Genomic DNA, 27673 nt, shown 5'->3' on the forward strand with positions numbered 1-27673 from the left:
CTCATATAGGTCAGAATCTCAAGTGATGACAACACTTAGCCAAATATACTAAAACATACTATATGGCATCTAGCCAAACATTCCTTTGTTGCCTGAAGCATTTATGGCAGGAGACAGAAGGCGGAAGGGAAAGGAAGGAGACCGACACAAAGGCTTCAGCAAAACCGTCAATACCTGTTACAAAGCGCAGGCCCTTCTGAACATGCAGTTTGCTCCTACAAAACACACACACAATACGAGGACCTGGGTGTCCACACAAGTGGCTCTCTTAAAGCATATTAGGAAAAAGGGGCAGTCAGGGAAGGGTACTTTCCTGGAGGGAACATTATTCCCCAGACAGGCCATCTCATGCTAAACCTGCTTGTATTCAGTACCTTTGATAACAACTCAAGAGTGGAATGTTGAATAATTTGGCATAATTAATTAAAAATAGGCAGAAAAAATATTAAGGAGCTCCAGAAATTAATCTGAATTTATTTACAAGAAGATTGGCTTCAAGGGTTAATCTGTGGCCGAGCCTGAGAAACTATGAATATAAATATCAGTATTCAAAAAAAAAAATGAAAGAAGTAAACTCCATCAAGACAGAATATCGTCTGTTTTGTTCACTAATATTACACCCGTAACAGTGCCTGGCACATAGTAGATGCTCAGTAAATAGCTTTGAACCTGCATTTAGGAGAAACAAAAAATGAACTCACCCCTGATTAAGTATACTGTTTCTCCATAGGGATCAGAAAAGGAGATGGAGAATATTTCAAACATATTTGACCTATCTGAAACTTCCCTAGTGCACAGTTTTCCCTAAAATTCTGTCTGCTGATCTGGTTGCTGTATCTCAAGAAAAACAAACCAAAGCCACACAATGACCAGAAAGAGGCTGCTAAAAACTCAAGATAGTTGTGATACAGAGACCGTTGCTAATGAAAATTACAATTCACTGATGCTTATGGGACCTAGGCAAGGAACTAAGGTTGATCAATAAAATTAACAATGAAACCATATATTATCATAGAATTGAGAAAACTCAGCTATATGTAGGGTGATCATATTCTGGGTGACCTGGGACATTCCCATTTTACACTTGTTGTCCCAGCATAATTATTAATAAGAGACCCCTTAACTTTCAAAGTCCTGGTTAGAGTCATTCTTTGCATATTACTAAAAGCTTACAAAAACTGATTATTTACAGAAAGGTTGAGAATTCTTCCCTTCCTTAGGTAATTTTAAGCGTGCATTTTGTTGTAAACTAGCTTTTAATATGAAACATGGTTAACAGAGAATTGAAAGCCTCAGGAAAACTAACAAGAATAATCATTGTACATGTATTTACTGCTCATCTATTTTGTACCAAGCACCATTCTGCACCAGACCCATGACCATATATTTGATCTTTAATCTTCCCAATGACCTGGAAAGCTGTCTCATCTTTCCTACAGAGGTCCTCCTATAGGCTTAGAGAGGTAAAGTAACTGGGGTAACTGGGAGCTAACAGGGGGTAGATTCGGGGAGGGTAATTTATTCCAAAGTCCATTAGCATCCACTGTATCATGCAAATGATCCACATTACTAGACATTCAGATTCCCCAAGAGAACGGGAACTGTCCTCACACACCAGCCAGAGACCGCCCCAGAGCTCTCTGGAAGAACCATCTTAGCCATTCCAAAGAACAAGCCTCCCAGTTCAGCTGGAAAACATACACTAGCTCAGACTGTCTGTTTAATTAGAATTGCATCTAAGCAGGCATGAAAGCCATTTCCACAGCATTTAGCAACAAAAACTAACTAAAGCCATGTGTGACCTTTGGCAAGTCACCAAGCTTCCCTTAGCTTTAGTTCCTCCAGGAACAACGAAGGTAAATGTAGAATCACGGTCTCTGGGCCTTGCCAGATTGAAACACCTAGGGTTGGAGCTGTAACTCACCTAGAGTAATAAGTTCTATAACCCGGTTGATACGATATTGCTTTCCCAAGTATGCGTAGGATGCACCACAAGTATATTTCCCTTTATGTGCTTCAGTCACATTCCTTATCATGAGTTTATTTGTATTTCCAATAAAGTTTTTACTGTCAAGGAGAGGTTTGCAATCCTAGATGGAGCGACAAGAAGGAAGTATTGAAACCAATTAATACCTTCCCCCAGTCTGCTAGCCAAAGAATTCCTTTTTTTTTTCACATCAGCAAATGCCATATATATATACATATATACACATACGTATATATGTATGATGTATACATATGTGTGTGTGTGTATATATATGTAATATATATTATATTTTATGTATTATACATGTTATATACACAATACAGACATACCGGGGGTGCCAAAAAAATGTGTACACCTGACTTGTATTCATTTTTGTTATCGGTATATATTGAGTATTACAATTTTAATACAGTTTTTTCCTTTCTTAAATGTGTATACATTTTTTGGCACTCTCTGTATATACATACATACATATGAAAAGAAAGGTTCCTTGCAAACAAGTTTTAATATTGTAACTTTTACTGCAATAGTCTTAATTATACTCCTAGGTTATTAAATCTTTAGACCTACAAGCCTTGTACTTGAGGACAAGTGAAGATCATTTTATTTGGCAAAAAAGAAAAAAAAATTTGAGGAAAGAATGCTAATACCTATCCTATTATTTATTTTGTACTTCTTAACCTCTACAGGATGACTCCTTATGTAAGCTCCAACAAGCTAGGTGGATCAAAGGTCCAAACATGATGTGTCCCATGGAGTGCTAGCCAATCCACTTTTAAGATAGTTACAGAAACCACTAAGTTATTTCAGGACCACTTAACATTTTTAATAAAACACAAAACAATATATTTTGTAATAAATATTTACTCTTAAAAACCCTGAATTTATAATCAGTCTTATTTCTAAACATCTTTTATCCTACTACACTCTTCTCAACTCTGTCTTATTAAATTAAATACAAATAACAGAAAGTAAGATTTAGTCAAGCTGCAAATTAAATGTATGCAGTCTTACAACTTTTAAAAAGTTCCTATTAAGTTTCACTACTCAAAAGCAAGCAATATACCAAATACTTTGCAGATTCACACTTTATTGTCTATGACAGAAAGCTATTTTATTGGCTGGAAAAGTAAAATACCATATTTAACATAATATTACCTTATACCACTGTATTTTGGGTATCTCATTGTGCTCATCTTTAAAATAACTCAAATAAGGACACACAAGTTGTCCATCTCCTCCAATGGGTAGTCTCTGTGGAAATATAGCTTGTGAGTTGTAACACAAGTCAGGCTCATGCTGTACAAACTTTGTAGTGATTTTAATCTTGAGGCAGAGTAAGTGAATTTCTAAAATAAATCAAAATAGGTGAATTAAGCACTATTAGAAGATGTTTCTTCTGCCTTTAACTATTGCAGTACATAGAACATAGGCTTGTAACACACTTCTTCCTTTCTTACCTTACTGCACAATAGTAATGTCCCGAATCTTCTACCTTAGCAGGAACAAACCAAAGCTTCTGTTCATGCTGATGAATCCTAGAGTCTCTTTCTGTAGATATAGGTGTCTTGCTGTCATTTTTGTACCAACTTATAGTGCCCACTGTTTTCATTTGTGTTAAGAGGACACGAACGAACATCAATTTCATATGCAGAAGAAGAAACTGAAATTATTTGTTCTGCACGTTTCTCACATTTATCTTTAAAAGGGAGAGAGGAAGAAAGCAATTTCTATAAGAAATATGTCAATGTTCTTAATGTAATACCTACATACAAACACATCAATTATTAAACATATTAATTCATATCAATATGAGAGATTTTAACAGCCTGATGATTAAGAGCATTATCTTGGAATTCTGAGAGATTTATATTCAAATCCAGCTGTGTGCCCTTAAGGAAGTTATTTAACCTCTCATCACCTCTTAATTCATCTAAAAATTGGTGATAATGTAGCAGGAAAGGTATCTGTTTCAGTATAAGATAGGGTATCAGAGACTGGATTTATTCTCCTACCTGAAACAACTATCAGTATATTAAATAACCATATTTATTATACTGAACAACAAAGAACAAGGACAGAAATACCAGAAAGATGGGAAACAAAGGAGGTGAGCCCTATAATTTTTCCAAATTACTGCCTAGAGAGAGACTCTAGGCCATGACATTGCAAGGAAGAAATCTAGGCAAAGCCCAGTGTTTTCTCTGAGTTGAGGAGATGGAGCCGGAAATCCAGGTAAACCAAGAGTCTGCATGGCAGAGTACAAAGAGATCAGAGTTGGAGAGAGAGAGTGACAGAAAGAGAGAAAATGCGCTTTTGAGATCTACAGAGAATCTCCTTCAAGTGTTTTAGCTGAGTATTCATCCGTGTAAGTATGTAAGAAAACTACCCAAGGCCAGAGTGGAATTGACAAAAAGTTTAGATTGAATAATACCTGGAGTACATACAATTCTAGAAATAGTTGCTATTATCAAAACCTGGAATGGAAAACCTCATTAATCACGAGGCACCTGGTAGAATACCCAGAAGGGTTTAACTCAGTAGATGGGGGTAAATTAGCCCTAGAAAAACTTTCTTCTGATCATGATTAATAAAGCTTTAAAAAGCAATACCTAAAAGGATCAACTGTCTCTGATCTTTGTGACAGAACAAAGCTCAAGAACATTTTCAGTAATACAAAAATATCCAGCACCCAACATGGCAAAATCTACAATGTCTAGCATCTAATAAAAAATTATTAGGCATGCAAAGAAACAAGATAATATAAATAATAATGAGGAGAAAATAATCAAAACTGACCCAGAAAGACAGAGATGATAGAATTAATAAATGGAAAAATTAAATGTTACTAATATTGTGTTCCATTTCTTCAAGACGCTAGATCAAACATGTTGGGAAGATGAAACCCAAACATGAAAGAGTTTGGGTTTTTAAAACCTAAATCAAACTTCTAGAGATGAAAATGACAATGTTGACTTAAAAATATAACACTGGGTGTGACTAATGGCAGATTTGACAATGCAGGAGAAAGACTGATCATGCACTTCCAGACATAGCATTAGAAACTACTCAAAATCAAATACAGAGAGAAAAATAACAGAACAAAATAAATAGGGTATTAGTTAGCTGAAGGACAACTTCAACATATGTAATGTGAATCCCTGAAGAAGAGGAGAGATGGGTAAAACAGAAAAGTATTTGAAATTTTTCAAGATTTTCTGAATTTAATGAACTCACAGACCCTCAAGTCACAATGAACCCCAAGCAAAAGAAGCATGAAGAAAACTACACCAAAAAAAGATGAAAATGATGTAGCATTCTTGACAGAAACAATATAAACCAGAAGAGAATGGAATACAGATAAGTACTGAAAGAAAAAATATAAACCTAGAATTCTATATTCAGTAAAAGTATCTTTCAAAAATAAAAGCAAAATAAATAGGTTTTTCATATTTATAAAAGCTGTAAAAATTCATCACTGGTAGACCTGCACTACCAGAAAATATAAAGAAGTCCTTCAAAACAATATCAGATAAAAAATGAATCTACACAAAGGAATAAATAACTCCAGAAATGTTTACTACATGGGTAATTATAAAATATTTTTTCTTATTATTTTAATCTCTTAAAAAAACAGAATGTTCAAAGCAAAAATAATAACGTATTATGAGATTTATAATATACAAAGAAGTAAAATGTATGGGAACAAAAGTTCAAGAAAGGAGAAGTGGATGTATACTGGTATAATTTTTTTATACTATATGTGAAATGGTATAGTATCAGTTAAAGATAAACAGCAATAAGTTAAAAATGTGTACTAGAAGTCCTATGGCAGTTATTTAAAAAACAAAAATGGTTACTAGTATAAGCCAACATGAATCATGAATATCCTCAATTAACCCAACAGGCAGCAAAAAAAGAGAAAAAAATAACAAAGAATTGATGGAACAAACAGAAAATAAAATAGCACGATCCTAAAATTAATTCCAACATAATAATATCATACAAAAAATTAATGGTCTAATCACCCCAATTAAAAGGCAGAGATGGTCAAATTAGATAAAGAAGGCTCCAACTGCATGCTACCTAACACACACACACTCTCATACACACACACACACACACACACACTACACACTTTAAATACGACACAAATATGTTAAAAGTTTAAAAAAGTGTTTGGGGGAACATACCATGTTAACACAAACCAAAAGAAAGTTTAAGTGGTTATTGTTACCAACCAAAGTTGATTTTACAAGAAAGAATATAATCAGGAATAAAAAAGGCCATTTCACTATGATAAAGGAGTCATTCATCAAGAGGTACATAGCAATCCTAAATGTTTACTCTCTCACTAACAGTGCTTCAAAATGTATGAAGAAAACTGATAGAACCGCAAGAAGAAATAGATAAACCCACAATTATAGTCAAAGATTCTAATACCCTACTCACAATAATTGATAGAACAAGTAGAACAATTAGACAGATAATCAGTAATGATATAGAGGATCTGAAGAACATACCAACCAACAACAAACTTACCAAGATATGCCACACTTTTGCTCATAACCCCATAACTGATACGTTTAAAAGAATGCAAATCAGACAAAGCATTTTCTCTGATGACAATGCAATCAAATTAAAAAACAATAACAGAAAGATATCTAAGAATTCCCAATATAATTTGAAAAATAAAAAACACACTTCTAAATAACCCGCGAGTCAAGAAGAAATGAAAAGGAGATTAGAGTGTATTTTGACCTGAATAAGGAAAATACATGTCAAAACTTGTGGAGTGCAGTGGAAGGAAATGCCTAGAGGAAATTGACAACACTAAATCTTATCTACAAAGCAAAGGTCTAAAAATGATAACTTCAGTTCCCACTTAAGAAATCAGGGAATAAATACACCCAAAGTAAGCAGACGGCAGTAAATTATATAGCTCCAAGAGAAAAGCAATGAAATGGAAAACAGAAAATAAAGAAAATCAAAGCTACTAACAGCTAGTTCTCAGAAAATCTACACATTGATCAACTCTCTAGCCAGACTGATCAGGAAAAAAAAAGAAAGGTGACACCTCTCATGAAAACACTTTTACAAGAGTAATAAGGGAATATTAAGAACAACTTTATTCCAATAAATTCAACAATTTTATGTGAAACAGGCAAAATCCCTTGAAGGCACAGACTATAAAATCTCCCTCAAGGAGAAACAGATAACCCAAATAGCCTGACAGATATTAAAGAAATTGAATGTGGCAACTAAAAACCTTCAACAAAAAATTTCAGGCCTAGATGGCTTCACTGGTATATTCCATGGAAGAAACAACATGAATTTTACACAAACTCTTCCAGAAAGTTGAAGATTCACTAAGACTTCTCAATTCACTCTATGAGGTTCAGCATTACTTCAATACAAAGACCAAAGACTTTAACAAGAAAGAAAACCACAAACCAATCTTCATCATAAACAAAGACGTACAACTTCTTTAAAATAGTTTAGCAAATGAATCCTTCAATGAATCAAAAAGGATGATGCATTATGATATACATAACATCCTAGAAATGCAAAGTTGAATTCACATTTAAAAAATTAATCAATGAAATTCCATATATTAAAAGATTTTTAAAAAACTATATAAAAGGATCTCAGTAGATGCAGAAAAAAGCATTTGACAAATCCTAATAAAAATTCTCAGCAAGAATAGAGCGGAACTTCCTGAATCTACTAAAGAAACAGCTATGAAAATCACAACTGACAGCTCTCTTATATAGTAAGATTAGATGCAAGATAAGGATGTTCACTCTACTCATTCTATTCGACATTGTACTGGAAGATCTAATTAGTACATTAAGCAAGAAAAATGGCATCCAGATTGAAAGGGAAAGCAAAATGTCCTTTATTTGCAAACAACATGATCATATATGTAGAATACGCTACAAAATCTACAAAAGAACTAGAAGGATTAGTAGGTCGTAAGTTACAATATGAACATGCAAAATTGAATGTGTTTGCATATACTAGCTAAGAATAATTAAACACCTATTTTTCTTAAATGCCATTTATAATAACATCAAAAGATATGAATAATTAAGGATAAATCAACAAAAGATGCATCAGACCTATCCAATGAAAATTATAAAATGTTGCTTAAATAAATTAAATGAGATCTAAATAAATGAAAAAATACATACTCTGTACATGGATCAGAGAACTTGATATTGTAAAGGTGTCAGTTCTCCCCAATTGATTATATTCAATTCAATCCCAATCAAAATCTGAGCAGGACTTTTTGTACAAATTAAGGTTGATTCTAAAATTCATATAAAATTAGTCAAAAACAACTTTGATTTTAAAAAGAACAAACTTGAAAGTGTAACGTTTGCCATATTTCAAGATTTATTATAAAGCCAGAGATATTAAGACAGTTTAGTATTGGCATAAAGATGAACAGCTCACTGAAACAAAATAAAGGTCCAAGAAATAAATTACGCAAACACATTCAACTAATTTTTTACAAAGGTATAAAGGAAATTCAGTGGAGAAAAGATAGTCTTTTCAGCAAACTGGATATCCTTATGCAAAAAACAAAACAAAAACTTCTGAGGCAGGATTTCCAGAACGGCAGAGTGAGGGTCTCCATAAATTTACTCCTCCATAAAAGTAACAAAAAGACTGGAAAATTTTTTCAAAATCAAAGGCTTGCAACAATCAGAACATTTACTAAAAATACCACACCACCAGCTAAGTCTCAGTAGTGCAGCAGGATTTGTAACTTAAACCACTCTCATTCCCCACTCTTCCCAGAGCCACTATAACCGTGAAAACCAGCAGCTTTATAAACACAGTAGCTATTAAAACTAGCAAGCTGCAAGAGCAAGCCGTGGTTTGGAGCTCCTCAAAAAAATCACATTAGCAAGCCGTGCCATGATTTCACCTGACTGGCGCTCCCTGGGAAAGTTACGCTCACAGAGGGTGTTGTTATTGTCCTGACTCAGAGCTCCATAGGAAAAAGCCCTCTTCCCAGAATGTTTGTTCAAAAAAAGCAATCAGTGGCAACTGTTCAACACTGCAGCCGCCCGAAGCTGTGATATCAACTTGCCAAATAAAAGGAAAATCTGGGGAACTAAATGTCCACATGGGGATTTGAAAAGTTACTGGATAATCTACTGCACATGTATGCAGGGCTGTGTGCACGCCCAGGAAAGACCAGGTCATGCACAAGCAGAAAGTGAAGGCTAAGGCAGAGCTGTGAACAACCTAAGTGTTGAAGACACACCCCCACAAACACAGAGCCCCCAACCAAAGATAGAGGATTTATTGGGTCAATAATCTGAGGAAACTGTTGACCAATCATTAGGTGACCAAGTAGAGATGTCAGTAGCCATACACTACAGAAAACATAGGTCAAAAGGAAACTTCGGAGAACAATAGATATATATTCATTATCTTTGATTGTGATGACGATTTCAGGCTGGATATGTATGTTAACACATCAAATTGTATACTTTAAACATGTGTGGTGTATTGTATGTCAGTTATAACCTCAATAAAGTTGTTGAAAAACAGAACCAAAATAAATTGACTAAGCACTTAGCATGGTACCTGAACAGAGTGAAGACTCCTAGTATTTAGCTACTAGGAGTAGCAATAACAATAAGAATAGTAGTGATAAAAAAAGTAAACCTTAGTGAGGTCTCAGCTAGAGACCTGGGGTTTGCCTCGCCTCTCCACCAAAACTGTTCTGACCTATGTCACCTATGACTTTTAAGTTGCTAAATCAAATAAACATCTCTCAGACATCATCTTACTTAACATATCTGCATTTGACAGGTATTATTACCCAAATGACCTCATCCCTTATCACCTCCCTCACTTTTCACTCTGCTCCAACCCCACTAGTATTTCAGTTCCTGGAACATGCCAGTAATATGCTTGGCCTCAAGGCTTTGGAACATGCTTCCTGGAATGTTTCCCACCCCAGCCTGATATTTGTATAGCTTCCTCCTTCAGATTTGACTCAAAAGTCAACTTCTCAGTGAGACCTTTCTGGTCACACTATCAAAAAATTTAATTTTCTGTCATCCTAATCCCAAAACTTTATATCTTCCTTTCCTGCTGTTTTTCTCTTCTACACTTATCACCATATGACATAATAAGTATTTATTTATCTAATCTATGGTCTCTCTTCCCTCTGGAAGGTAAACCGCCTGCAGGCAGACATTTGCCTGGATGGTTCCCTGTCTGGATGGTTCCCTTCTGTATCCGTAGCACCTAGTGCCTGGCATAAGGTACTGGCTAAAATGCATTTGTCGTAATGGAGGAAGAGGGACAGAGAGAAAAGGAATAAAGAGAGAAAACTGTCTCTGGATGGTTTCCATCTGTGGGTTCATACAGACATTTAACACCTCTTTTGAGTGAAAGCCAGGATTCTCCATCTCATACTCTTCAATCAGCAACACAGTGGGAAGAGGCCTGGACAGACACCGGACACCTAGCTCTGAGCCCTCGCTCTGAAACTAGACAAATGACCTTGGGCTCCTAACCTCACTAGGCCTCAGTTTCCCAATTTGTAAACAAGAGAATGAGAAGTTGAGGATGCTGAAAGGAACCTCTGGCAGTATTGTTCTATGACCAGAAGGCTCTGTATCCTGGCATTCAACAGAAACGGGTAAGAAAAATGACTCTGTTAGGTAAGGTACTTCATGTATTGTAAATAACAGATTTTCTTAGTAGACAGGAAACACAAGGACATGCTTAACTTACCAGCCTCCATAGGAGAAATCAGTAGAGTTATGAAAAAACCAAGCCTGAGTAACACTTCATATTCTCCTGAAGAAAGAGAGGAATGGAAGAAAAACAAAAATAAAAATGTTACTATTCCAGAAAATCTCTAAAACTACCTACATTGACTCTCCACCTATTCCCCTACCCCGCCCACCCCCCAAATCATACTGATGGGTTCATCTCCCTACGTCATTAATGTGATCCTGCTTCTGGATAGAAAATGGGGGGGGAAAGGGAATGAAGATTTTTAACAGAACTGGGGACAAACTCAAACAACTTAAGATTAGTAAAACGTCATCATCTGTCCCAATATTCATTTCCAGTCTTGAATATCATTTAAATTCCCCAAAATCTTACCTATGCTACATCCCAAATAGACTATCTACTAGACCTTAAACCTGCTTGCCTCTACTTAGGTGGATTTGTTCCCTACCTGGAAGGCACCCCACTAACAGGACCCACTTGCAAACGTCTCCCACACTCTTTCAGGTCCAGTTCAAAGATCCCACTTTCATCTTCTAAGGTACGAACTAAACCGTTAGTCTAAAATGATATCACTGCATGGAAATACACCCTAAAAGCCTAAACGAAATAGGAACAATATATTAAAAATGGGTGGGTGGTTCTTGTGGTTGGAGGTTTTCCCATTCTGTGAGGCTTTCTGTCTAAAATTCTACAACGAGCCTGCATTAATCGTTATCCCAAAGAAAATAAACCTCCATAGTACCCCCCAAGGGATTAGCAAGCCCCAACCAACATAGCATCAGCTACAACAGGTATCGGTCAGCCGTAGGACTACATATGAAACTGAGGTCCTGGTATTTTATTATTTTAGTTACAGAATGCTTTGTCCACAGACACAGGCAGGAGGTTTAATCAGAATAGGCACTTGATTCGTGCTGAAGGAGACCATACCATCGCCTTATCTGCAAAAACAATGTCACTAAAATAATAGCCATTGAATGTAAAAAGAAAAACTCGGTTTGGCCTACCTTCTAAACTTCTCAAACCCAAACGAACTTAATGTCAGTATCGCCTCTTTTCCTCTCTGAGTGTTCCTGTTACATGCTCCTGAATGGGGTTCTTACAATTACGTACAGTAAGTTCCAGTCTGGAACCTCCAGGGAACTTCTGCACAAATCTATTCGAGGCTCACGAGTACCTCAAACTCATTAGGCCCCAAACCAAACTCATTCTCTTCCCACCAAACTTGTTCCCCAGTGCTGTGGGGGCACAGCACAGCCCCACATCGACCATGCGCCCACCCAACAAGAGCTCTGAGCTCAATGACCCTGTCTGCAGGCCCCCACTCCAGAGCCACGCTCTCAGCTGGCCCTGGCCAGTCTGCCGCTTCACTCACAGCCACTGCTGATGCTCAAGCAGTCACCAGCTCGGCCTGGATTAATTATGTCAACAGACTCCTTACCGCTCTCTGCCTGCGGATTCAAGGCTTCCATTCAAGCCAGAGAGCCTACAGACTCTCAGTTACCAAATGATCTCTTCAAAACACCTTCACCGGCTCCCCAGTCCACCTGAAAAAGTCCAAACTCTTCAGCAAAGCGTACAGGTTCTTTGCGCTGAGGCTCCGACTATGTCTCCAGACTGAACCCATGCCCTCCCCCACCCCAGTCCCTAAGTCAGCCCTCACCTTGCCCTGCTCTCCAGCTCACAGCCTTTGCCTTCATGATTCCCTCCACCCTTCACCTGGCCACCTCCCATATCCCTCAGGTCTCAGCCCAGCCTGAGTCACTCTCTGCGCACCCTGCCCGGGGAGCCCCAGATCCCTTGCCTAGCTAGGTCTTTCTCCTCTGGGCTCCCACAGCAACCTGTGTTCCTGCCGGTCAGAGCCTTCGGCACATTTACTGCTGTTACCAAAGCAGGAACCACGACACCCACAGCAGCCAGCACAGAGCTTGGAACTCAGAAGCCTGAAGAAGATCTCATGGAATGAATGCAAAATCCTCTACCCCATCTCAGCGGCAATGTCCAGAGCAGACCATACTTTGATAGTTTCACGCTTTGAAAAAAATCTGCTTTTTGATTTTTTTACAGGAGATTAAATTGTCTCTATTCTTATTTGTAGCCATAAATTAATTGCAAACACAAAACATTTAGGCAAGACATCACTGATTCAGATTCTAATGGCATGCAATCTTTGCAATAGTAGCTGGAAAATGTTTTATTTAAGAAGTGGCATTAAAAGGTATAAAAAAATGTTATAATGTGCTTTTTAAATAACTGCAGGTAGTTAGACTCCTGCAGGTGTCTAACTGCAGGTAAAAAGACTCCAAGCACAAGAGACACCCCTGCTCATATTCTCCTCAGTTTACCCCCAGCGTGAGGACAGTGATCTGTATGCCTGGCTCAGGCCTTCAATCCTACCTCAGAGCAGTAAGACTGCATTCCTTAAGTGTCCTGTAATTCTGAGATTTTAGTCACATAAATTGGCCTTCTCCCAAATTAGTTTAGATTTATAGTATCGTTATCATATTTACCTTTAAACTATGTTCAGATTATTAAAATAAGGCAAAAGGCTTTGCTGTCTTACACCCTGGCTTATTTGCTCTTCCTGTAACTTAGAGGAAATATTTTAAGCCTCTCTGCTGGAGAGGAAGAAAACAAAGGGTTAAAATGTTGCCCAATTCGCAGTTCCAGGCTAATCAATTATTCACCCATTAGTTTATAGATAAATAAATAAACAAACAAAGGCATTATAAAACCAACTGAACCCTGTCAGCTGTTCATTTAGTTACAAGATCTGGCTTGTTTGATTACTAGGCAGGGGAGAAGAAAAGGAAGATGCCAGACTGAATTTATACAGAGCGTATCTCGAGATAAAATTCCAATTAATGGTGAGCAAAGAATATTTAATAATTTCAAGTCCAAAGCCAGGGGCCTGCTGCCACCGGGCAGGGTGATCTTGGAAGTGACTCCTCCTTGGGCCTCAGTTTCCTCATCTGTACGGGTGGGCAATGAGTTGGATGATCTCAGACCCCTTCCTGCTCTAATAATAAATACAACCCGGGAGCCAAGCCCCATGGGTCCAGATTTTACTTTGCCTGCCCTAAAACTGTTCTGGAAAAAAAAGCAAGGGAGTGGGAGTGGCAGGGGATTTTTCTCCAGCAGGGGATTTTTCTGACTCCCTATCAGGCCCAGGACCTCGGGCCAGACATCAGCTCCAGGCAATGGGATGTGAGAGGGGGTCCCATGACCTAAGAGAGTGAGGACAATGGAAAGGAAAAAAGGGAAACATTTCTGTTCTACTGTATGCCAGGCAGAGTGTTAGTGCCAGAGACAAAAACAGTAAAAAATGCTTAAATGAACAAAATAAAATATTAAAGGAGAGCCTGCTCCTCCAGCCGGTCACAATTCAGGCATTTGGCCACGTGTGACTACAAGGTATCTTCCACCACACCCAATCAACAGCACTCAGCCTCTGTGCTTGAGTTCTGCCATTTGACAAAATGGGGATAATAATAACAGTATTCACTGACGAGTGTGAGGATTAAAGGAGTTGTCACAAGTGAAGGGCTGAGCCACTGTCTGGCAAATGGTCACCCTCAAATGTCAGCCATTGTAAGTCACCCCACACTATGATGACAAATAGAAGTTGTAGAAAAATGTTTTCGGGTACCCATTCATTTCTTTATCTATTCACTGCCAAACTCAACCACTGTATATTAAATGTCTACTACATGCCTGCATCTACACTTGGCCCTGGGAACAAAAATAGAAATAATGATCCAGGGCCTGGCTCAAGGAGCTCATCAAATGGCAGGGAAAGAGAGCAAATCCATTAGAGAGTTATACCATGATGCGAAAGTGTCCATGACAGGGAAAAAATGTCAAGGTATGAGGGAGGCAGCACCTTAACTCAGCCTGGAGGGGGACTCCTGGAGAGGCGTGGGGGCGGTGGGGAGAGCGTGGAGGAGATCGGCACTGTCGTGCTTGGGGCATAAAGCAAAGGTGGGGTCACACGAGGCAAGGCAGGAGAGGCTGAAAGTGCCCCAGACAGGAGGAGTCTTGTTGAGACGCTGGGACGGCACTTAGTAGGTGGCAAAAAAAATCACTTAAAGGTTTTAAGCCAAGGGGTGGGGCACGATCAGATTTTCACTTTTTTAAAGAAATTCTGGCACTTGTGTGGAATATAAACTGGAGACAAGAGGGGAGGCGGAGAGAGCAGGCTGCCAGGCGGGGAGGGGTGTCCAGATGAGAGAAGGTGTGGGTGTGAGCCAGCCAGCAGTGATAGAGAGAAAGGGGGCGTATCTGAGATCACCGCAAAGGCAAGCAAAAGAAGAGGTGACTGAGTGGGTCTGGGATGCATCAGTCCTGTTTCCCTCGGGGCGGGGGGGACAGCGGGGGACAGATCCAGGTGAGGAGGGCAGGTTCTGGCAACCACAGACAGCCTGAGGAGATGCCGAGAGCCTGCGTCTCCTGGGACTAGGTGAGCAGTGCAGTCTCCAACTGAAATGGAGAATCTGAGCACAAAGCAAACGCTAAGTCAAACAGACAGCAGGGCCTGGAACTGGAGAAAGCCCTGAAGACACTGAACTGGGAGCCATCATCACACAGCTCGTAGCTGTCACTCTAGGGAAGGTGACCCTGGGAAAGTGGCTGAGCAGCGGCTCTAGATGGACTCGCGGACCCCTTCAGAAACCTGATAAAACCATGGAGCTGTCCCAGAGAAAAATGTACTGAAAAAAATAAAACGTTCTGTATACAATGGAAGGTATTCCAGGACCACCTGAAACTGAGCGTGCAGGCTTTCAGCTGTGTATGAGAAAAGGTCGGGGGGCCCCAAGCGAGACCCAGCCCTGTTACCTCGGAGAAGGTGTTTTCTCGTAGGAAGTGGTCCAGCAGCTCAGGAGAGAGTCACCATCTTTAAGGGACGTGTCTACCTGGGGAAGGAAGAGCACATATGAGTGTAAGTTACAAGTCACCCACTGCCACACAGATCTCAAGAGGGGTCAAAAAAAAACCCAACAATGAAGCTTATGGAAATGAGTCGTATGTTTAGGGAGTGTGTCTTCCAGAGTTTCAAAAATCAAGTATCACGGGGTGAGGAATAAAAAGAGCTTGACACCACCACCAAGTTTTGACTAAACGCACATACCTGGCACTTTACTAGACACAGAGATGCAAAAATGATTCAAACCACCTCTAAGAAATTCACAGCCTAACACACATGGAGAGTAAAGCTCAGAGAGGTGCACCAGATGCCAGAACAAAATGAAAAGGCCCTTTTCTAAAACAGGTACACCTTCTCGGTGCTCGCTCTTCCTTATACCAAGCGTATGACTATTCCTGCTTTGCAAATTACATTATTTGAAATAACTTCAGAAAGCCCAAACTGCGACTGCCCTCCTGTTATGTCCTGGTGACATCTCACCATTCCTTCTCTGCTTTGCAGTTTACTTTCAGTATTTTGGAATATTTCTCTCTCTCTCTCTCTCTTTTTTTTTTTGAAGTTTGAATCATTTCCTTAGGCTTTTGAAAAGCGTGGAAGGTCTGAGCATCGGCCTTTTAATGTCGTCATAAAACAGCCTGACTAACTCAACACCAAACATTTTGTTTAGATGAGATGGACTAAATACCACCTTATTATTCACTTAAGACGTATGAGACAGGACACAGCATCACATTAAGATGCCAGAGGCAGACTGGCTCATCAGCATGAATCATAATACACCGTGGAATCAAAGAGAAGACTATATGATCCCCTGGCCCATCCCCCCACCCCGTCCCCCCCAGCCGCCCGGAGTGCGTCCCAGAAATCACTGTGGCTGATGGGAATTACATGGGGAATGCGAGAGAAATTAATATATTGGGCGGGGGAGAAGGATGGGCACAGGAATGAACTTGTTTGCAGAGGCACTGACATCCCACGTCGCCCTAACCACTCTACTTTCCCTCTTCCTCTTTGCCCCAGGAACTTCTTAAAAGAAATTTTGTCTTCACTTCCTCTGCTTCCCACCCAGTGCGGAACGGCACGACCAGCTGCCTCCTAGGCTCACTGCTCCCCTGAAGCATACAGCCTAAGCAAAGGGCCCTCTGTCGCCATCTTACGGGACAGCTTGCAGCACCTGGCCCTACCCACCCCCCACCTCTTTGGCCCCTGGGCTGAGGCCACCCCCACGCCACTGTCCTGCCTTCACCTTCCAGCTCCCCATTGCCTTTCAGGCTCTTCTCCTTGCCCATTTATACAAACTGTACTCACCCTAGTCCACCAGCTGCTTTTGTGACTCTGACCAGCTCTGAGAGCATTCTGATCAGAAGCCTCCCCCAGGGGCCCCTGCGGACACTCCCTTCCTCCACAGCCAGGAACACCGAGTCACAAACGTTCTCCCTCTGGCAACATTGATTGGAGAACTTCCCTCGTTGCTGGCCTTCCCCACTTGGGCCAGGGGACAAAGGTACAGAGTAGCCCATCTCCTCTCCCATAATCCTGTGAGGGGGGCCCCATCCTACACATCTTGTGTTAGGAGCATAATAAATATGAGCTGTGATCAAAATATACAGTGAATGTTTAGATTAAAAATTTTTTTACTACAGTACAAGACACATTGCCATTAATCCCCCTCAAAATACCTCCCCTTGCTTCGAACACACTGATCCCATCGTTCTTGCCACTTTCTGAAGCAGGTCTGGAAATCCTCTTTCGTGAGTGTCTTTAGTTGCGCTCTCGTGGCTGCTTTGATATCCTGAATCATTTTGACTTTGGGGAAGAGCTGTAAGTTGGATGGTGCCAGATCCGGTGGATGAAGACACACCGTAATGTTTTTGTTTGACAGAAATTGCCTTATACCAGAAGCCATGTGTGGCACGGAACATTGTCATGATGGAGGATGATTTAGGGCACACTTTAAAACACACCTTCTCTCAACCGTAGCTCACACCTGACGGACTGCATTGAACAAGCTGAAACTTGTCACACACTGTTACTAAGGTTCAGCGCACCGCTTCCTATATTGAAGATCCCTGCCTTTCCGTTGGATGGCAGCAGCAGCATTCACCGTATTGTTTGATCACACCTCATAGTTGAGAGGGAAGAGAAGAAGAAAAGGAAGGAAAAGAGGGAGAAAGAGGGAGAGAGGGAGGGAGGGAGAAAGACATCCACCCACCATCTTTGCATTAGACCACATACGAATGAAAACCTGGCTTAGTACGAAGAGGGGCAAGGATGAAATATGGGTACTAAGTGTAAGTCAGAGAACTGAAATGCGAGGGGAACTACTACTGGGGTCTGGAGATGCCTGGGAATCATACTGGAGAAGGTGGAAAACTAAGAAGTTAGACAAAGGGCTCATAGCCAGAGGCTGGGGAAGATTCTGTGGGAGACAGCAGTGGGGACAGGACTAGAGTCAGAAGCTATTAACACCAGAAGTACCGGGCAAGTAAAACCTCCCGTCTTCAGTAACAACTTAGCCAAGCCGGTTGTAATTTTTGAAATTGGTTTATAATAAAATTCAAAATATACTTTTAGAAAGTATCAGCAGTAATAAAAAGTCACAGATTTACTCCACCATGCGGTTTTTCAGATGAATTTTCCACATAAACTAAAAGGATTAAGGAAGGGGAAAGGATTAAATGCCCCCAATAAATTAACCAGCCTACCACTCCCCCTCCTACCTGAGCTGCAGCGATGCCTACTGCCTACGTTACCTAAGGAATTTCCAGACTCGCTAACACCCTGTAGAGCAGCTTCCAGCTGCTGTGCAGGCGTGAAGCACTGGGGCACTCACGCCCAGCACGGGGCAATCAGCAGGGACCAAGTGTGAAAACAGGAAGCACCGCTTGCTGTGACAATCACATGAAAAAGCTGGCCATTGTGGACTTCCCAAGGGTAGCTCCCATTGCTTTTTGGTGATTACGACATACTTAGAAACATCAGCGCACAACAACATGACTATGTGGTCCATGGAACTTACAAAGCTACTTGTCTATTGAAGATAAGAAAATGCACGTTTGAGGCATGAAGCAAGGTCCGATTAGACACAGAATGAGAAAATTTCAACTTGAACTAAATTCCAAAAGCAGATTAAGAATAAGAATTTACAAAGAACATATTGGCCCCTAATAGGATCCCCACTTCCAGGAAGGACTGACTTCCTCTTAGTGCCATCCTGTCACTCTGCAAGAAATTCCATGCCCAGAGCAGACACAGGAAAGTGACAGCTGAGAGACTGAGGGATTGTCACAAGAACCTAGGTGGTTTCCTCAAGACCCAGCACCCCTGTGCAGGGGGAGGAGCATTTGTTCCTACTTGTAGCCATATGGTGTCTATTAAGGCCTTCTTATTCTTGAGGAATTTCCTCCTTATTCTTGAGGAATTCCCCCACATTGTGAATCTTGCCTTCCCGGACAGAAGCCAGGCCTGTGGCCGAGGTGGCACTCATCAGACACACCCCAGACATCACGAGCAGTAGGATGAGAGAGTAGCAGCAAAGGTACTAGCGCTGGGGGCAGAGTCCGAGCACAGGCCGCACTGCCCCATCCAGCGTCAGCACACAGCAAGCAGTCCGTGTGTCTTGTGCTGTTTCTAGCTACATTCTAGCTACATTAGTCCAAGCCTGACTTCCCTGCCTGCCCCCAGCTCCAACCCATATTGTGAGGACCCCTGAGCATGCACACGTCCACGTCCATCTCCCCCATACAGCCCTAGCCACTCTTCACACCAGGGAGGCACACAAACGGTGGAGTCCGTGGGGGACGACCCAGGAAAGAGGCCCGCACAGGCCCTGGCACCATGGTCCAGGCGGCTTGGGCAGGGAATTCCAGCTGTCCCTCTGGGTACCAGGACCATGGTCAAGGGTGAGGTACTGGTGTGCACAAGTTCCAAGTGGGCACGTCCTCTTGGCCCTCCAACTGCTGGCCATGCCGAGGCATGTGACTCGCTAAGATGCAGTCCAGAACTCTCCAGGGCCTGGGTCTAAGGGAAGTTCTGAGGAAGACAAACCTCAAGTCCAGCTGACATGCGATTATCAAACTGTACTTTCAATGGGAGTTATTTCAAGACACAGCCTCAAACGTGCTCTTAAATGGGGACTTTCCAGAGAAACCCAAGACAAGGGAAGAGACGGCAGTTGTTGCATCCTTCATTTTCCAGGGACTAGAACTAACAGAGGCCCACTTCTGCAATTGAAAAAGAAATACTAATTGTACTTCCCACGTTCCACTCATACCAAGTCACTCTTTACACCATTTATGAATGCCTCATAAATACATACACATCATCATTTAATACAGCTTCTCATCCCAAACATTAATCAACATGTGTATGTATGTATAGGGGGTGCCAAAAACATGTATACAAGTGGATACTTTGGTCAACACTGCTCAAGCAGTAGTCGTTCGCCATAATCAGAAGTGTCTGGACACTGATGGTAACCACTCTGAGCACCTCTTGTCATGGCAGAAGTCAAATGTGACTTGTATTCACCTTTTGTTATCGGTATATATTGAGTATTACAATTTTAATACAGTTTTCCTGTCTTAAAATGTGTATACATTTTTTTGGTACCCTCTGCATATCTGACATGACAGAGAAATATTCAGAGAACTAGGCTCCAACTGTAATTAGGCTCTGGACTAGAATTGAGATATGACTGTGGATGAGTTCTGGGGAAAAGCAAGGATTACAGCAGGTTCTTTAGAGCACGAAATATCACAACTTCCAGTTCTATTGAGAACCAGTGGAAACATGTCTGGGGAATGGGTTATGGTATTAAAACAAAACCCGTAATTGTGATCTTTCACCTGTTACAAGGATTCAAACAGCTATTAAACAAGCTCCTATATTGTTAAGACCAAAAATACCAGTTTTAAAGACGAAAGCCATAGAACCGCACAGTGGTAGAAAATCCTTGAGAATTCTGCACTTGTACAAGTTCTTGTTTCTTAAACTAGAATCCACAAAGCCCCGAGAAGGGGTAGACAGCTGGCAAACTCAGAGTCTATCTTCTGGGGTACTGACTTTACCCACGGATTTTCTGGGGGAAGTTACTCTTTTCATATTAGAGAAAATACAGTTCTGTTATAAAGTGGAAAGAAACATTTTCAAGAGATTAAACATGAGGTGTCAAAGAAGTCGCCCTTAAGGTAAGTCACTTTGGAGTGCTGAATTGAACATCTGCTTTTCATTTCACCAGAGGAGTCCTTTGGTGGGAAAATCTGAGAGGCACTACCCTCCATCAACACCTATGGTCATCTCTACTTAGTCCCAATCGTGCAAAATGGAAGCATCAGGGCTCCACAAACTCACACCCAGAGGACCACCTAACCCTAACTACTGAGGACACCCCCAGGATGGTTCCCCACTTGAGACAGGGAAAGAAAACATGGAAGTGACCCAGAGGGGTCTCTGAATGTGGCGTGGCTATTTCCGTCCTAGAGATAAGCGACACACAAACATCCAAAAACTGTACATACAGCATACCTCCCAGGGATGTCTCCCCAAGGAAAAGCTGTACACAACCACATACGAGCCAACAACACTCCACAATGGAAGAGGCAACGGAAAACACTTAACATCTCAGAAAGTCCAAGAAACACTGATAGTTTGGCAATCTTCCTATCAGTGGACGGATCCAAAAGCCTAGCTCACGGTAGATTTCTGTGGCTTATTTACCTGTACAAATGAGGCAAGAGATATTCTTAATCATCAAAGAATCTCATGCACAGGATATGAAGATAAAGTAAAGATAACCACAGAGGTCGTAGGTGGTGCTGTGAAATTTCAGGTACTCAGCTATCACAAGGTACAAAGCCACCAGACTGGTGAGTTTTCAGGTCAAAGGGGAAGATGAGGCACAGAGGATGTGATTACTGTCACAGGAAGGCTACACACAGCAGTGGGCCAGATCGAAGCCTCTTGACCCCCAGGCTGGACTTTAACGAGGCCTCCATGTTGCCCCTACAAATGTCCTAGTCCTCCTGGACAACAGGAACCAGACCCAGAGATGGGACTGCTTCTGGTCTCCTGTCCCTTTCCAGCTTCCTTCATCCCTCCAGCACAGCACAGCTATGACACGGGGTCCTACCACGTAAGGCTTGCCAAAAAGTTCACTGTGTGTGAGAGAGAGAGTGTCCCCCACCACTGCTTTCCAGTCAGGCAAAAAGAGTAGGCTTCACCATGTAGCCCTGACCAAGAGTCACTCGTCATTCAGTGGTGTCTGCACCACCACCAGGACTCCTCTGTTCCAGGCTGTACTTGTAGCTCTCCCAGGCTGTCCTAGAGTCCAGTCTACAGAAAGCATTTGGTGACCTCATTGCGTTCTAGTTTGGCTCTGCCCAAGCATCCACACACGAAAAATATATCATTTTAATATAAATGACTTTTCGTTACTCTTTATATCTAGTTATTATGTTGGTTATTTGGAAATTGTGTTGTAGGTAAGTTTTATTATGTTACTTCAGAATTTTCAAAAGGGTGCGTAAAAATACAGAGGGTGCCCAAAAAGTGTACACACATTTTAAGAAAAAACACTGTATTAAAATTGTAATATTCAATATATACTGATAACAAAACATGAATACAAGTCATGTACATACATTTTTTGGTACCCCTGGTATTTGCATGAAAAGGGGCTGTTGGGTTTTGAATTAAGTGCGAAGCTCCAATCTAAAGTGACAACATGGAACTCTTTCATTTAACTCTTGGTCAGGAGTGACTGGCTGTGTTTTCAGAGGTCCAAGAGTTCGCCAGTTTGGGAAGGCAGCTGTGCAGAGCCCAGGATGCCTCAACCCACCCACTCCCCTCCTATTAGCACCTAGAGTCCAGCGGAAATGCGGTTATCAAACTGCATTTTCAACGTGGGTATTTCGAGAGAGTGCCTCAAACTTGCTCTTTGCACCTCTTAAATGGGGAGCTTCAGGAGAAAGTTCCCGCTTCTCTCTGCATCAGGAATGCTTTTACCTCTCCTTGGCACTTTTGCTTCATTTTGAGAATATGGCCAACTGTGCCCCACCAGGTTTGCTCTCTCCCACAGCGTGCAAGAACACGTATTGGTGTTGGCTGTTGTCAACCCTGGCGACGTGTTAGAACCACACGGAGGGCTTCAAAAATACCACTGCCTCGGCACAGCCCTGGAGATGCTAGTCTGTTTGCTCTGTGGTCCAGTCCTGGCACTTCTCAGTGTGCCAAGGTACAGGCAGGGCTGCGGCACCAAGCTTACCTCCACATTTGCAGCCCCACTTGGCAACTTACAAGTATATAGTTCAGAGAGATTTGCATTTTATTTTCACCCCCCCCCACACACACACACACAGATATCCCCGGGGGGATACGTCCAAGACCCCCTTAGATGCCTGAAACCGAGGATTGTACCAACCCTGTTTTTACACTATGTTTTTTCCCATACATACATCCCTTTTCACTTCAAGGAAGCACTTTAGGGCTTCTCTTGGGCATATCTGAATTGCCAGCATCACTGCTCTTGCACTTTAGGGCCATTAAGTAAAAGAAGAGTGACCTGAAAGCAAGCACTGTGATCCTGGGACAGTCAGTCTGAAAAGTGACTAAGTGTCGAGTATCGGGGAGTACATACAGCATGGAGATATTGGATAAAGGGATGATTGACATCCCGGGCAGGAGCAGGATAGTGCAAGATTTCATCACACTACTCAGAGCGGCATGTGATTTAAAACTTATGAATTGTTTATTTCTGGAATTTTCCATTTAATATTTTCAGATTGTGGTTGATTGTGGGTAACTGAAACCATTGAAAGTACACCTGCAGATAAGAGAAAGTAAAGCTCATTTCAACTCCACTTTGTCCTCCCTCTTGTTTGTTGCATCCTATTTTTAACTATGGCGTCTTATAAATCCTCTCCTGAACATGTAGGAATGAAACATTTATCTCCATTACTCTGACACGTGCATGAAAAGAGAAGACAGTGCAGAATCCACAGGTATGACCAGGGGCCTTGAGGAACCTCAGCCCCAGGGATCACTGTGGTGTCAGCCCCCCCCAACCCCACCGCACGCTCCCATATGCTGGGCACGGCCACAAGGCTGCAGAAACATTGCTTGGGGCCATGGCGCACAGCCAGCAGGGAGGAACAAAGCTGCTGATGGTGCAGATCCTGTCAACCCACCTAACAAGCTCAAAGAGAGGAAAACACAAACGGTGTGCCTGCTGACAGCAGCAGATGGGGAATGTGGGGCTGGGCCGCCATGGGCAGTGAGTTTCAGTGCCTCATGATTTCTGTCCTTGAAAGTGACAAGTCACAGTGGGTCTGTCATGTAACATCATAACCATAATCTCTGTACCTACCTACTTAGCCTGGGCTGTGGTAGTTTCACTGCCATCATCCAGCTTTGCCACCACTCTCTCCACAACATCACTACCTGCTTCCAGGTGGACACCCACCTCCCACTGACGCATCTCAGCCACAGGTTTTCCATCTGCCCTGGTCCCGGTACACAGCTAAGCCCAGAGATTACCCCAGCACTCTGCTATTCTTTAGGGACCAAAGAGCTGCGTTCTTGTCCACCATCTTGTTGTCCTTTCCACTGGAGATGCTGAGTGGTATCCTGTCTGTGGGCAGCCAGGGTGCCCATACTCTGTTCAAGGATCAAATTTCTAAGAAAGCTGTCTGTGGGCAGAGGGACTGCATATGCCTTGTGACTTCACCCAGATGACTCACATCCATTACAGGGCATGGATTTGAAGCTATCTCAGTCACTGCTCCATCTTCAGTACTTAGAACAGTGCCTGGCACATAGTAGATACTTAATAAGCATGTGTCAAATAAAGAAGTGAAACTAATATTAAGTAGTGTTTCACCAACAGTAAAGGATTTGCTCAAAAGATACTATGTGTTTCAAAGTCTTAAGAAAGCCTTGTTGCCACATTCTACCACACCTGACTCAGTACGGCCTATTAGAAATGGAGGCTTTGGTCACGTGAGGATTCAGGTCAAATATCCTTTCTGAAACTACATGGAGGCCACCCAAGAGTGGATGGGTGCCGGCGACGCTCCACGCACAGCAGAATGGGACCCAGGCAAGTAAGACTAGAAATAAATCAGGGGTCCCACGCCCCTTCTCCCATCGAATCCCAGTCTGTCTAGCACACAACATAATACAGGATATGAATACAGAATATTAAATGAAGTATTAAACAGGATATTAAATAAATTAATTTAAGGCGCCAAGAAAGAAAAAAACCCATGGTTGCACAGTGAATTGGGGGAAAAGGGGTAGTTAACTTCCCCAGCACCACTCCTGGCTCTCCTCAATTCCTCAATAAGCACAGAGAGGAATTCCACTTTTACATTTACCTTCCAGACAGCAGCTTGCCACTAAGCCAGGGTGACCCAGGCATCACATTCCATGATGGATGGGTCTCGGCTCACCTTTTCTTCATGACATCAGCGGCCCAGAGACATCCTTTCCTCGGTTTCTAGGCTCTGGAGCTAAAACCACTGCAACATGCCCATCTGGCAAGCATCCCCTGCTGCCAGGAAACACCGTGGACAGCTGCCCCTGGCAGGAATCCACACACCCGCTGAGCAGGCTTCATCCTTCCCAGCTGGCAGAGAAGAAAGCCTTGGTAGGCAGGGACCTCTGGGAACCACCGTGCCTTAAAGTAGACGGCACGGGGTTTGGAGTCCAGAGGTCTCACTCTCCTTCTGGGTGCCAGTCCTGCAACAAGTTAGTCACCCTACTAAGCTTCTGCTTCCTTTGATGTGAAAGGAGGGTGATAACAGCATGTCTCTGTTGGAAGGATAAAAGAGCTGCAAGTGCGAAGGGTCTTATAAACTGTAAAGGGCTAGACACACCTGTTGTCAATGAGTGTCTTCCGGCTGTCTGTAGCCACACCACCCAGCACCATCCTTAACCAGAGGGGCCATAAGTACGCCTCCCCCATACCGTGTTCAACGGCATTGGTCTCTAGCTTGTTAAGGAGACTGATTCTTGTCAAAGAGACTGGCCCTTCTGAGCCTAAACCTTTAAGGACACTCCTGAACCCCTAGGAGGGACAGACACTCCTAAACCGGCTAAACATGGCTGGATTACAACGCCTGGAAGAGAGAGAGAGAGAGAGAGAGAGAGAGAGAGAGAGAGGGAGGGAGGGAGGGAGGGAGGGAGGGAGGGAGGGAGGGAGGGAGGGGGAGAGAGAGAGAGAGAGAGAGAGAGAGAGAGAGAGAGAGAGAGAGAGAGAACAACCCTCCAGAACCATCGGCAAGGTTCCCCAAACGGGATCTGAACAACTTTTATCCTGCTCCAAACAGGAATAGAAACAAAAAACAACCCCACAGATTATACCGCCATTACCTTCTTACACAACAAACTGACGACCAAGGGTAACTTAAAAAAGAAAGGTGTCCAAGCCACAGTCAGTCCCCCACCAGCGACCGAGCCCCGCCCCTGCAGCGTTCTCCTACCTCGATGAGCCCGGTGGGGACGTGCAGGGTCGCACCCCACCCTGCCGGGCGCCCTGGGAGCCGAGCGAGGGGGCTCCGGGCACGGCGCACGGGGGTCACATTCCCGCCGCTCCTGGGGGCGCCGGCCGGGCCGTGCTCGCTCGTCGGGCTGCCGCAGCGTGCTCCGAGCGGGCTCCGGGCGGCGGGCACAAGCAGCGCCTGCCCCGAGCGTGAGGACTGCGGGGCGCGGCTCCAGCTCCAGCTCCAGCTCCAGCCCTGGCGGCGCGGGGGCGGGCAGCGGGCGGAGACAGCTCCTCCAGGACAGACCGCGGGAGGGAGTGAGCTGGCCTGACGCTCCACCCCGCCCCCCCGGACCCCTTCCGGACGCCGCCCTGGCGGGCCATCCCTGCGGGACCCTACGGGCTCCGGGTGCCGGGACGCTGGGAGGCTGTCGCTCACTCCCAAATCAAGGCCCAGTTCCTGAAGGGGCAGCGACAGTGGTCCCACCCAAAGTGGCACTACTTACCTAGACATCACCACCTGGCTGCCACCCCATAGCAGGTCCCTGGGCATGATGAGGTATGAGACCCCTAGGCAAACGCTAACACTTTTGTGCCTGGAGCCTGAGAGATGAGAGTCGGGCCCCAGCTCTCAGACTGGCGTCCTGGACTTGGACTACTCACTGACTTCTTTGTACCTCCCTTTCCTCTTCTGTAAAAATGGATCCTAACAGCTCCCATCTCACAGAGTGGTTGGGGGAAATTAAATGAACAGTTACCGTAAACCAGTGCCTGACACAGAGTTGACACTATACTAGAGTCACCTGATACTGTTATTGTTACTGCTATGAGCCCAGATGAAAAAGCACCTTACAAGTGGTAGCCTTGATACCAGACTTCTCAGCCAGACCAGGCATTCTTTTTAGCTTCAAACCCACTTACTCCCACCTGCTCATTGGCTCATTTGCAAGTGAGAGTTCATTGATACTCAGAAATGCAATGAATTGCCAAGGTCATACCTAGATCTCTGCACAGGGAGTGAAGGACACTGGGGTCCTGGCAGCAGCTGGCTTGGGTTCCAAGCACAACAGCCAGGAGCTTGAAGCCCACTCTCGCCCTGCCACTCCATGCCTCCAGCAAGTCCCTGAAGCCCAGCTTGTTTTGAAGACTTACTGGGCCATCTTCAGAGGAGGCACCGAGTAAATGGTTGCTTCCTCCCTAACAGAACACACCATCCCTTCTGTATTCCTTCCAGGCTGAGCAGGCACTTGTTCCCCGACCCTATCCCATAAACTCAAGAACTGAGACAACCCAGACTGCCCCAGTCAATTCTGGGCTAGAGAAAAGCCTAAAGAAACAATCAGCAATATTTCATCAGCCCCAACACTGCCTTGTGGCCTGGCGTGATGAAGATTTCGCACTTTTTTTAAATCATTTTATTATATTTGGTTCCAGAGCTTGTATAGTTTGTCTTTCTCAATGGAACAGGTTCAAATCTGAATCAGAAGTTCCATTGTAGAGTGCAGGTTCT

At 43.0% G+C, this 27673-nt stretch overlaps 1 protein-coding gene and 1 pseudogene across 1 annotated transcript in view; both read right to left on the bottom strand.

Moving 5' to 3' along the window:
* Positions 1 to 3343, bottom strand: part of IL1R1 (interleukin 1 receptor type 1) — a gene marked incomplete at its 5' end in the record, with an annotated part of 15398 nt that extends 12055 nt beyond the window's left edge. Inside the window, 2 exons of the mRNA XM_033125373.1 lie at positions 1925 to 2090; positions 3146 to 3343. Of these exons, the coding sequence (XP_032981264.1) occupies positions 1925 to 2090; positions 3146 to 3343 (364 nt within the window). The remainder of the gene's footprint in view (positions 1 to 1924; positions 2091 to 3145) is intronic.
* Positions 3258 to 16972, bottom strand: LOC117033298 (interleukin-1 receptor type 1-like; annotated as a pseudogene).
* Positions 16973 to 27673: the final 10701 nt, after the last annotated feature.

This window comes from Rhinolophus ferrumequinum, chromosome 13 (genome assembly GCF_004115265.2).
Source record: "Rhinolophus ferrumequinum isolate MPI-CBG mRhiFer1 chromosome 13, mRhiFer1_v1.p, whole genome shotgun sequence".
NCBI lineage: Eukaryota > Metazoa > Chordata > Mammalia > Chiroptera > Rhinolophidae > Rhinolophus > Rhinolophus ferrumequinum.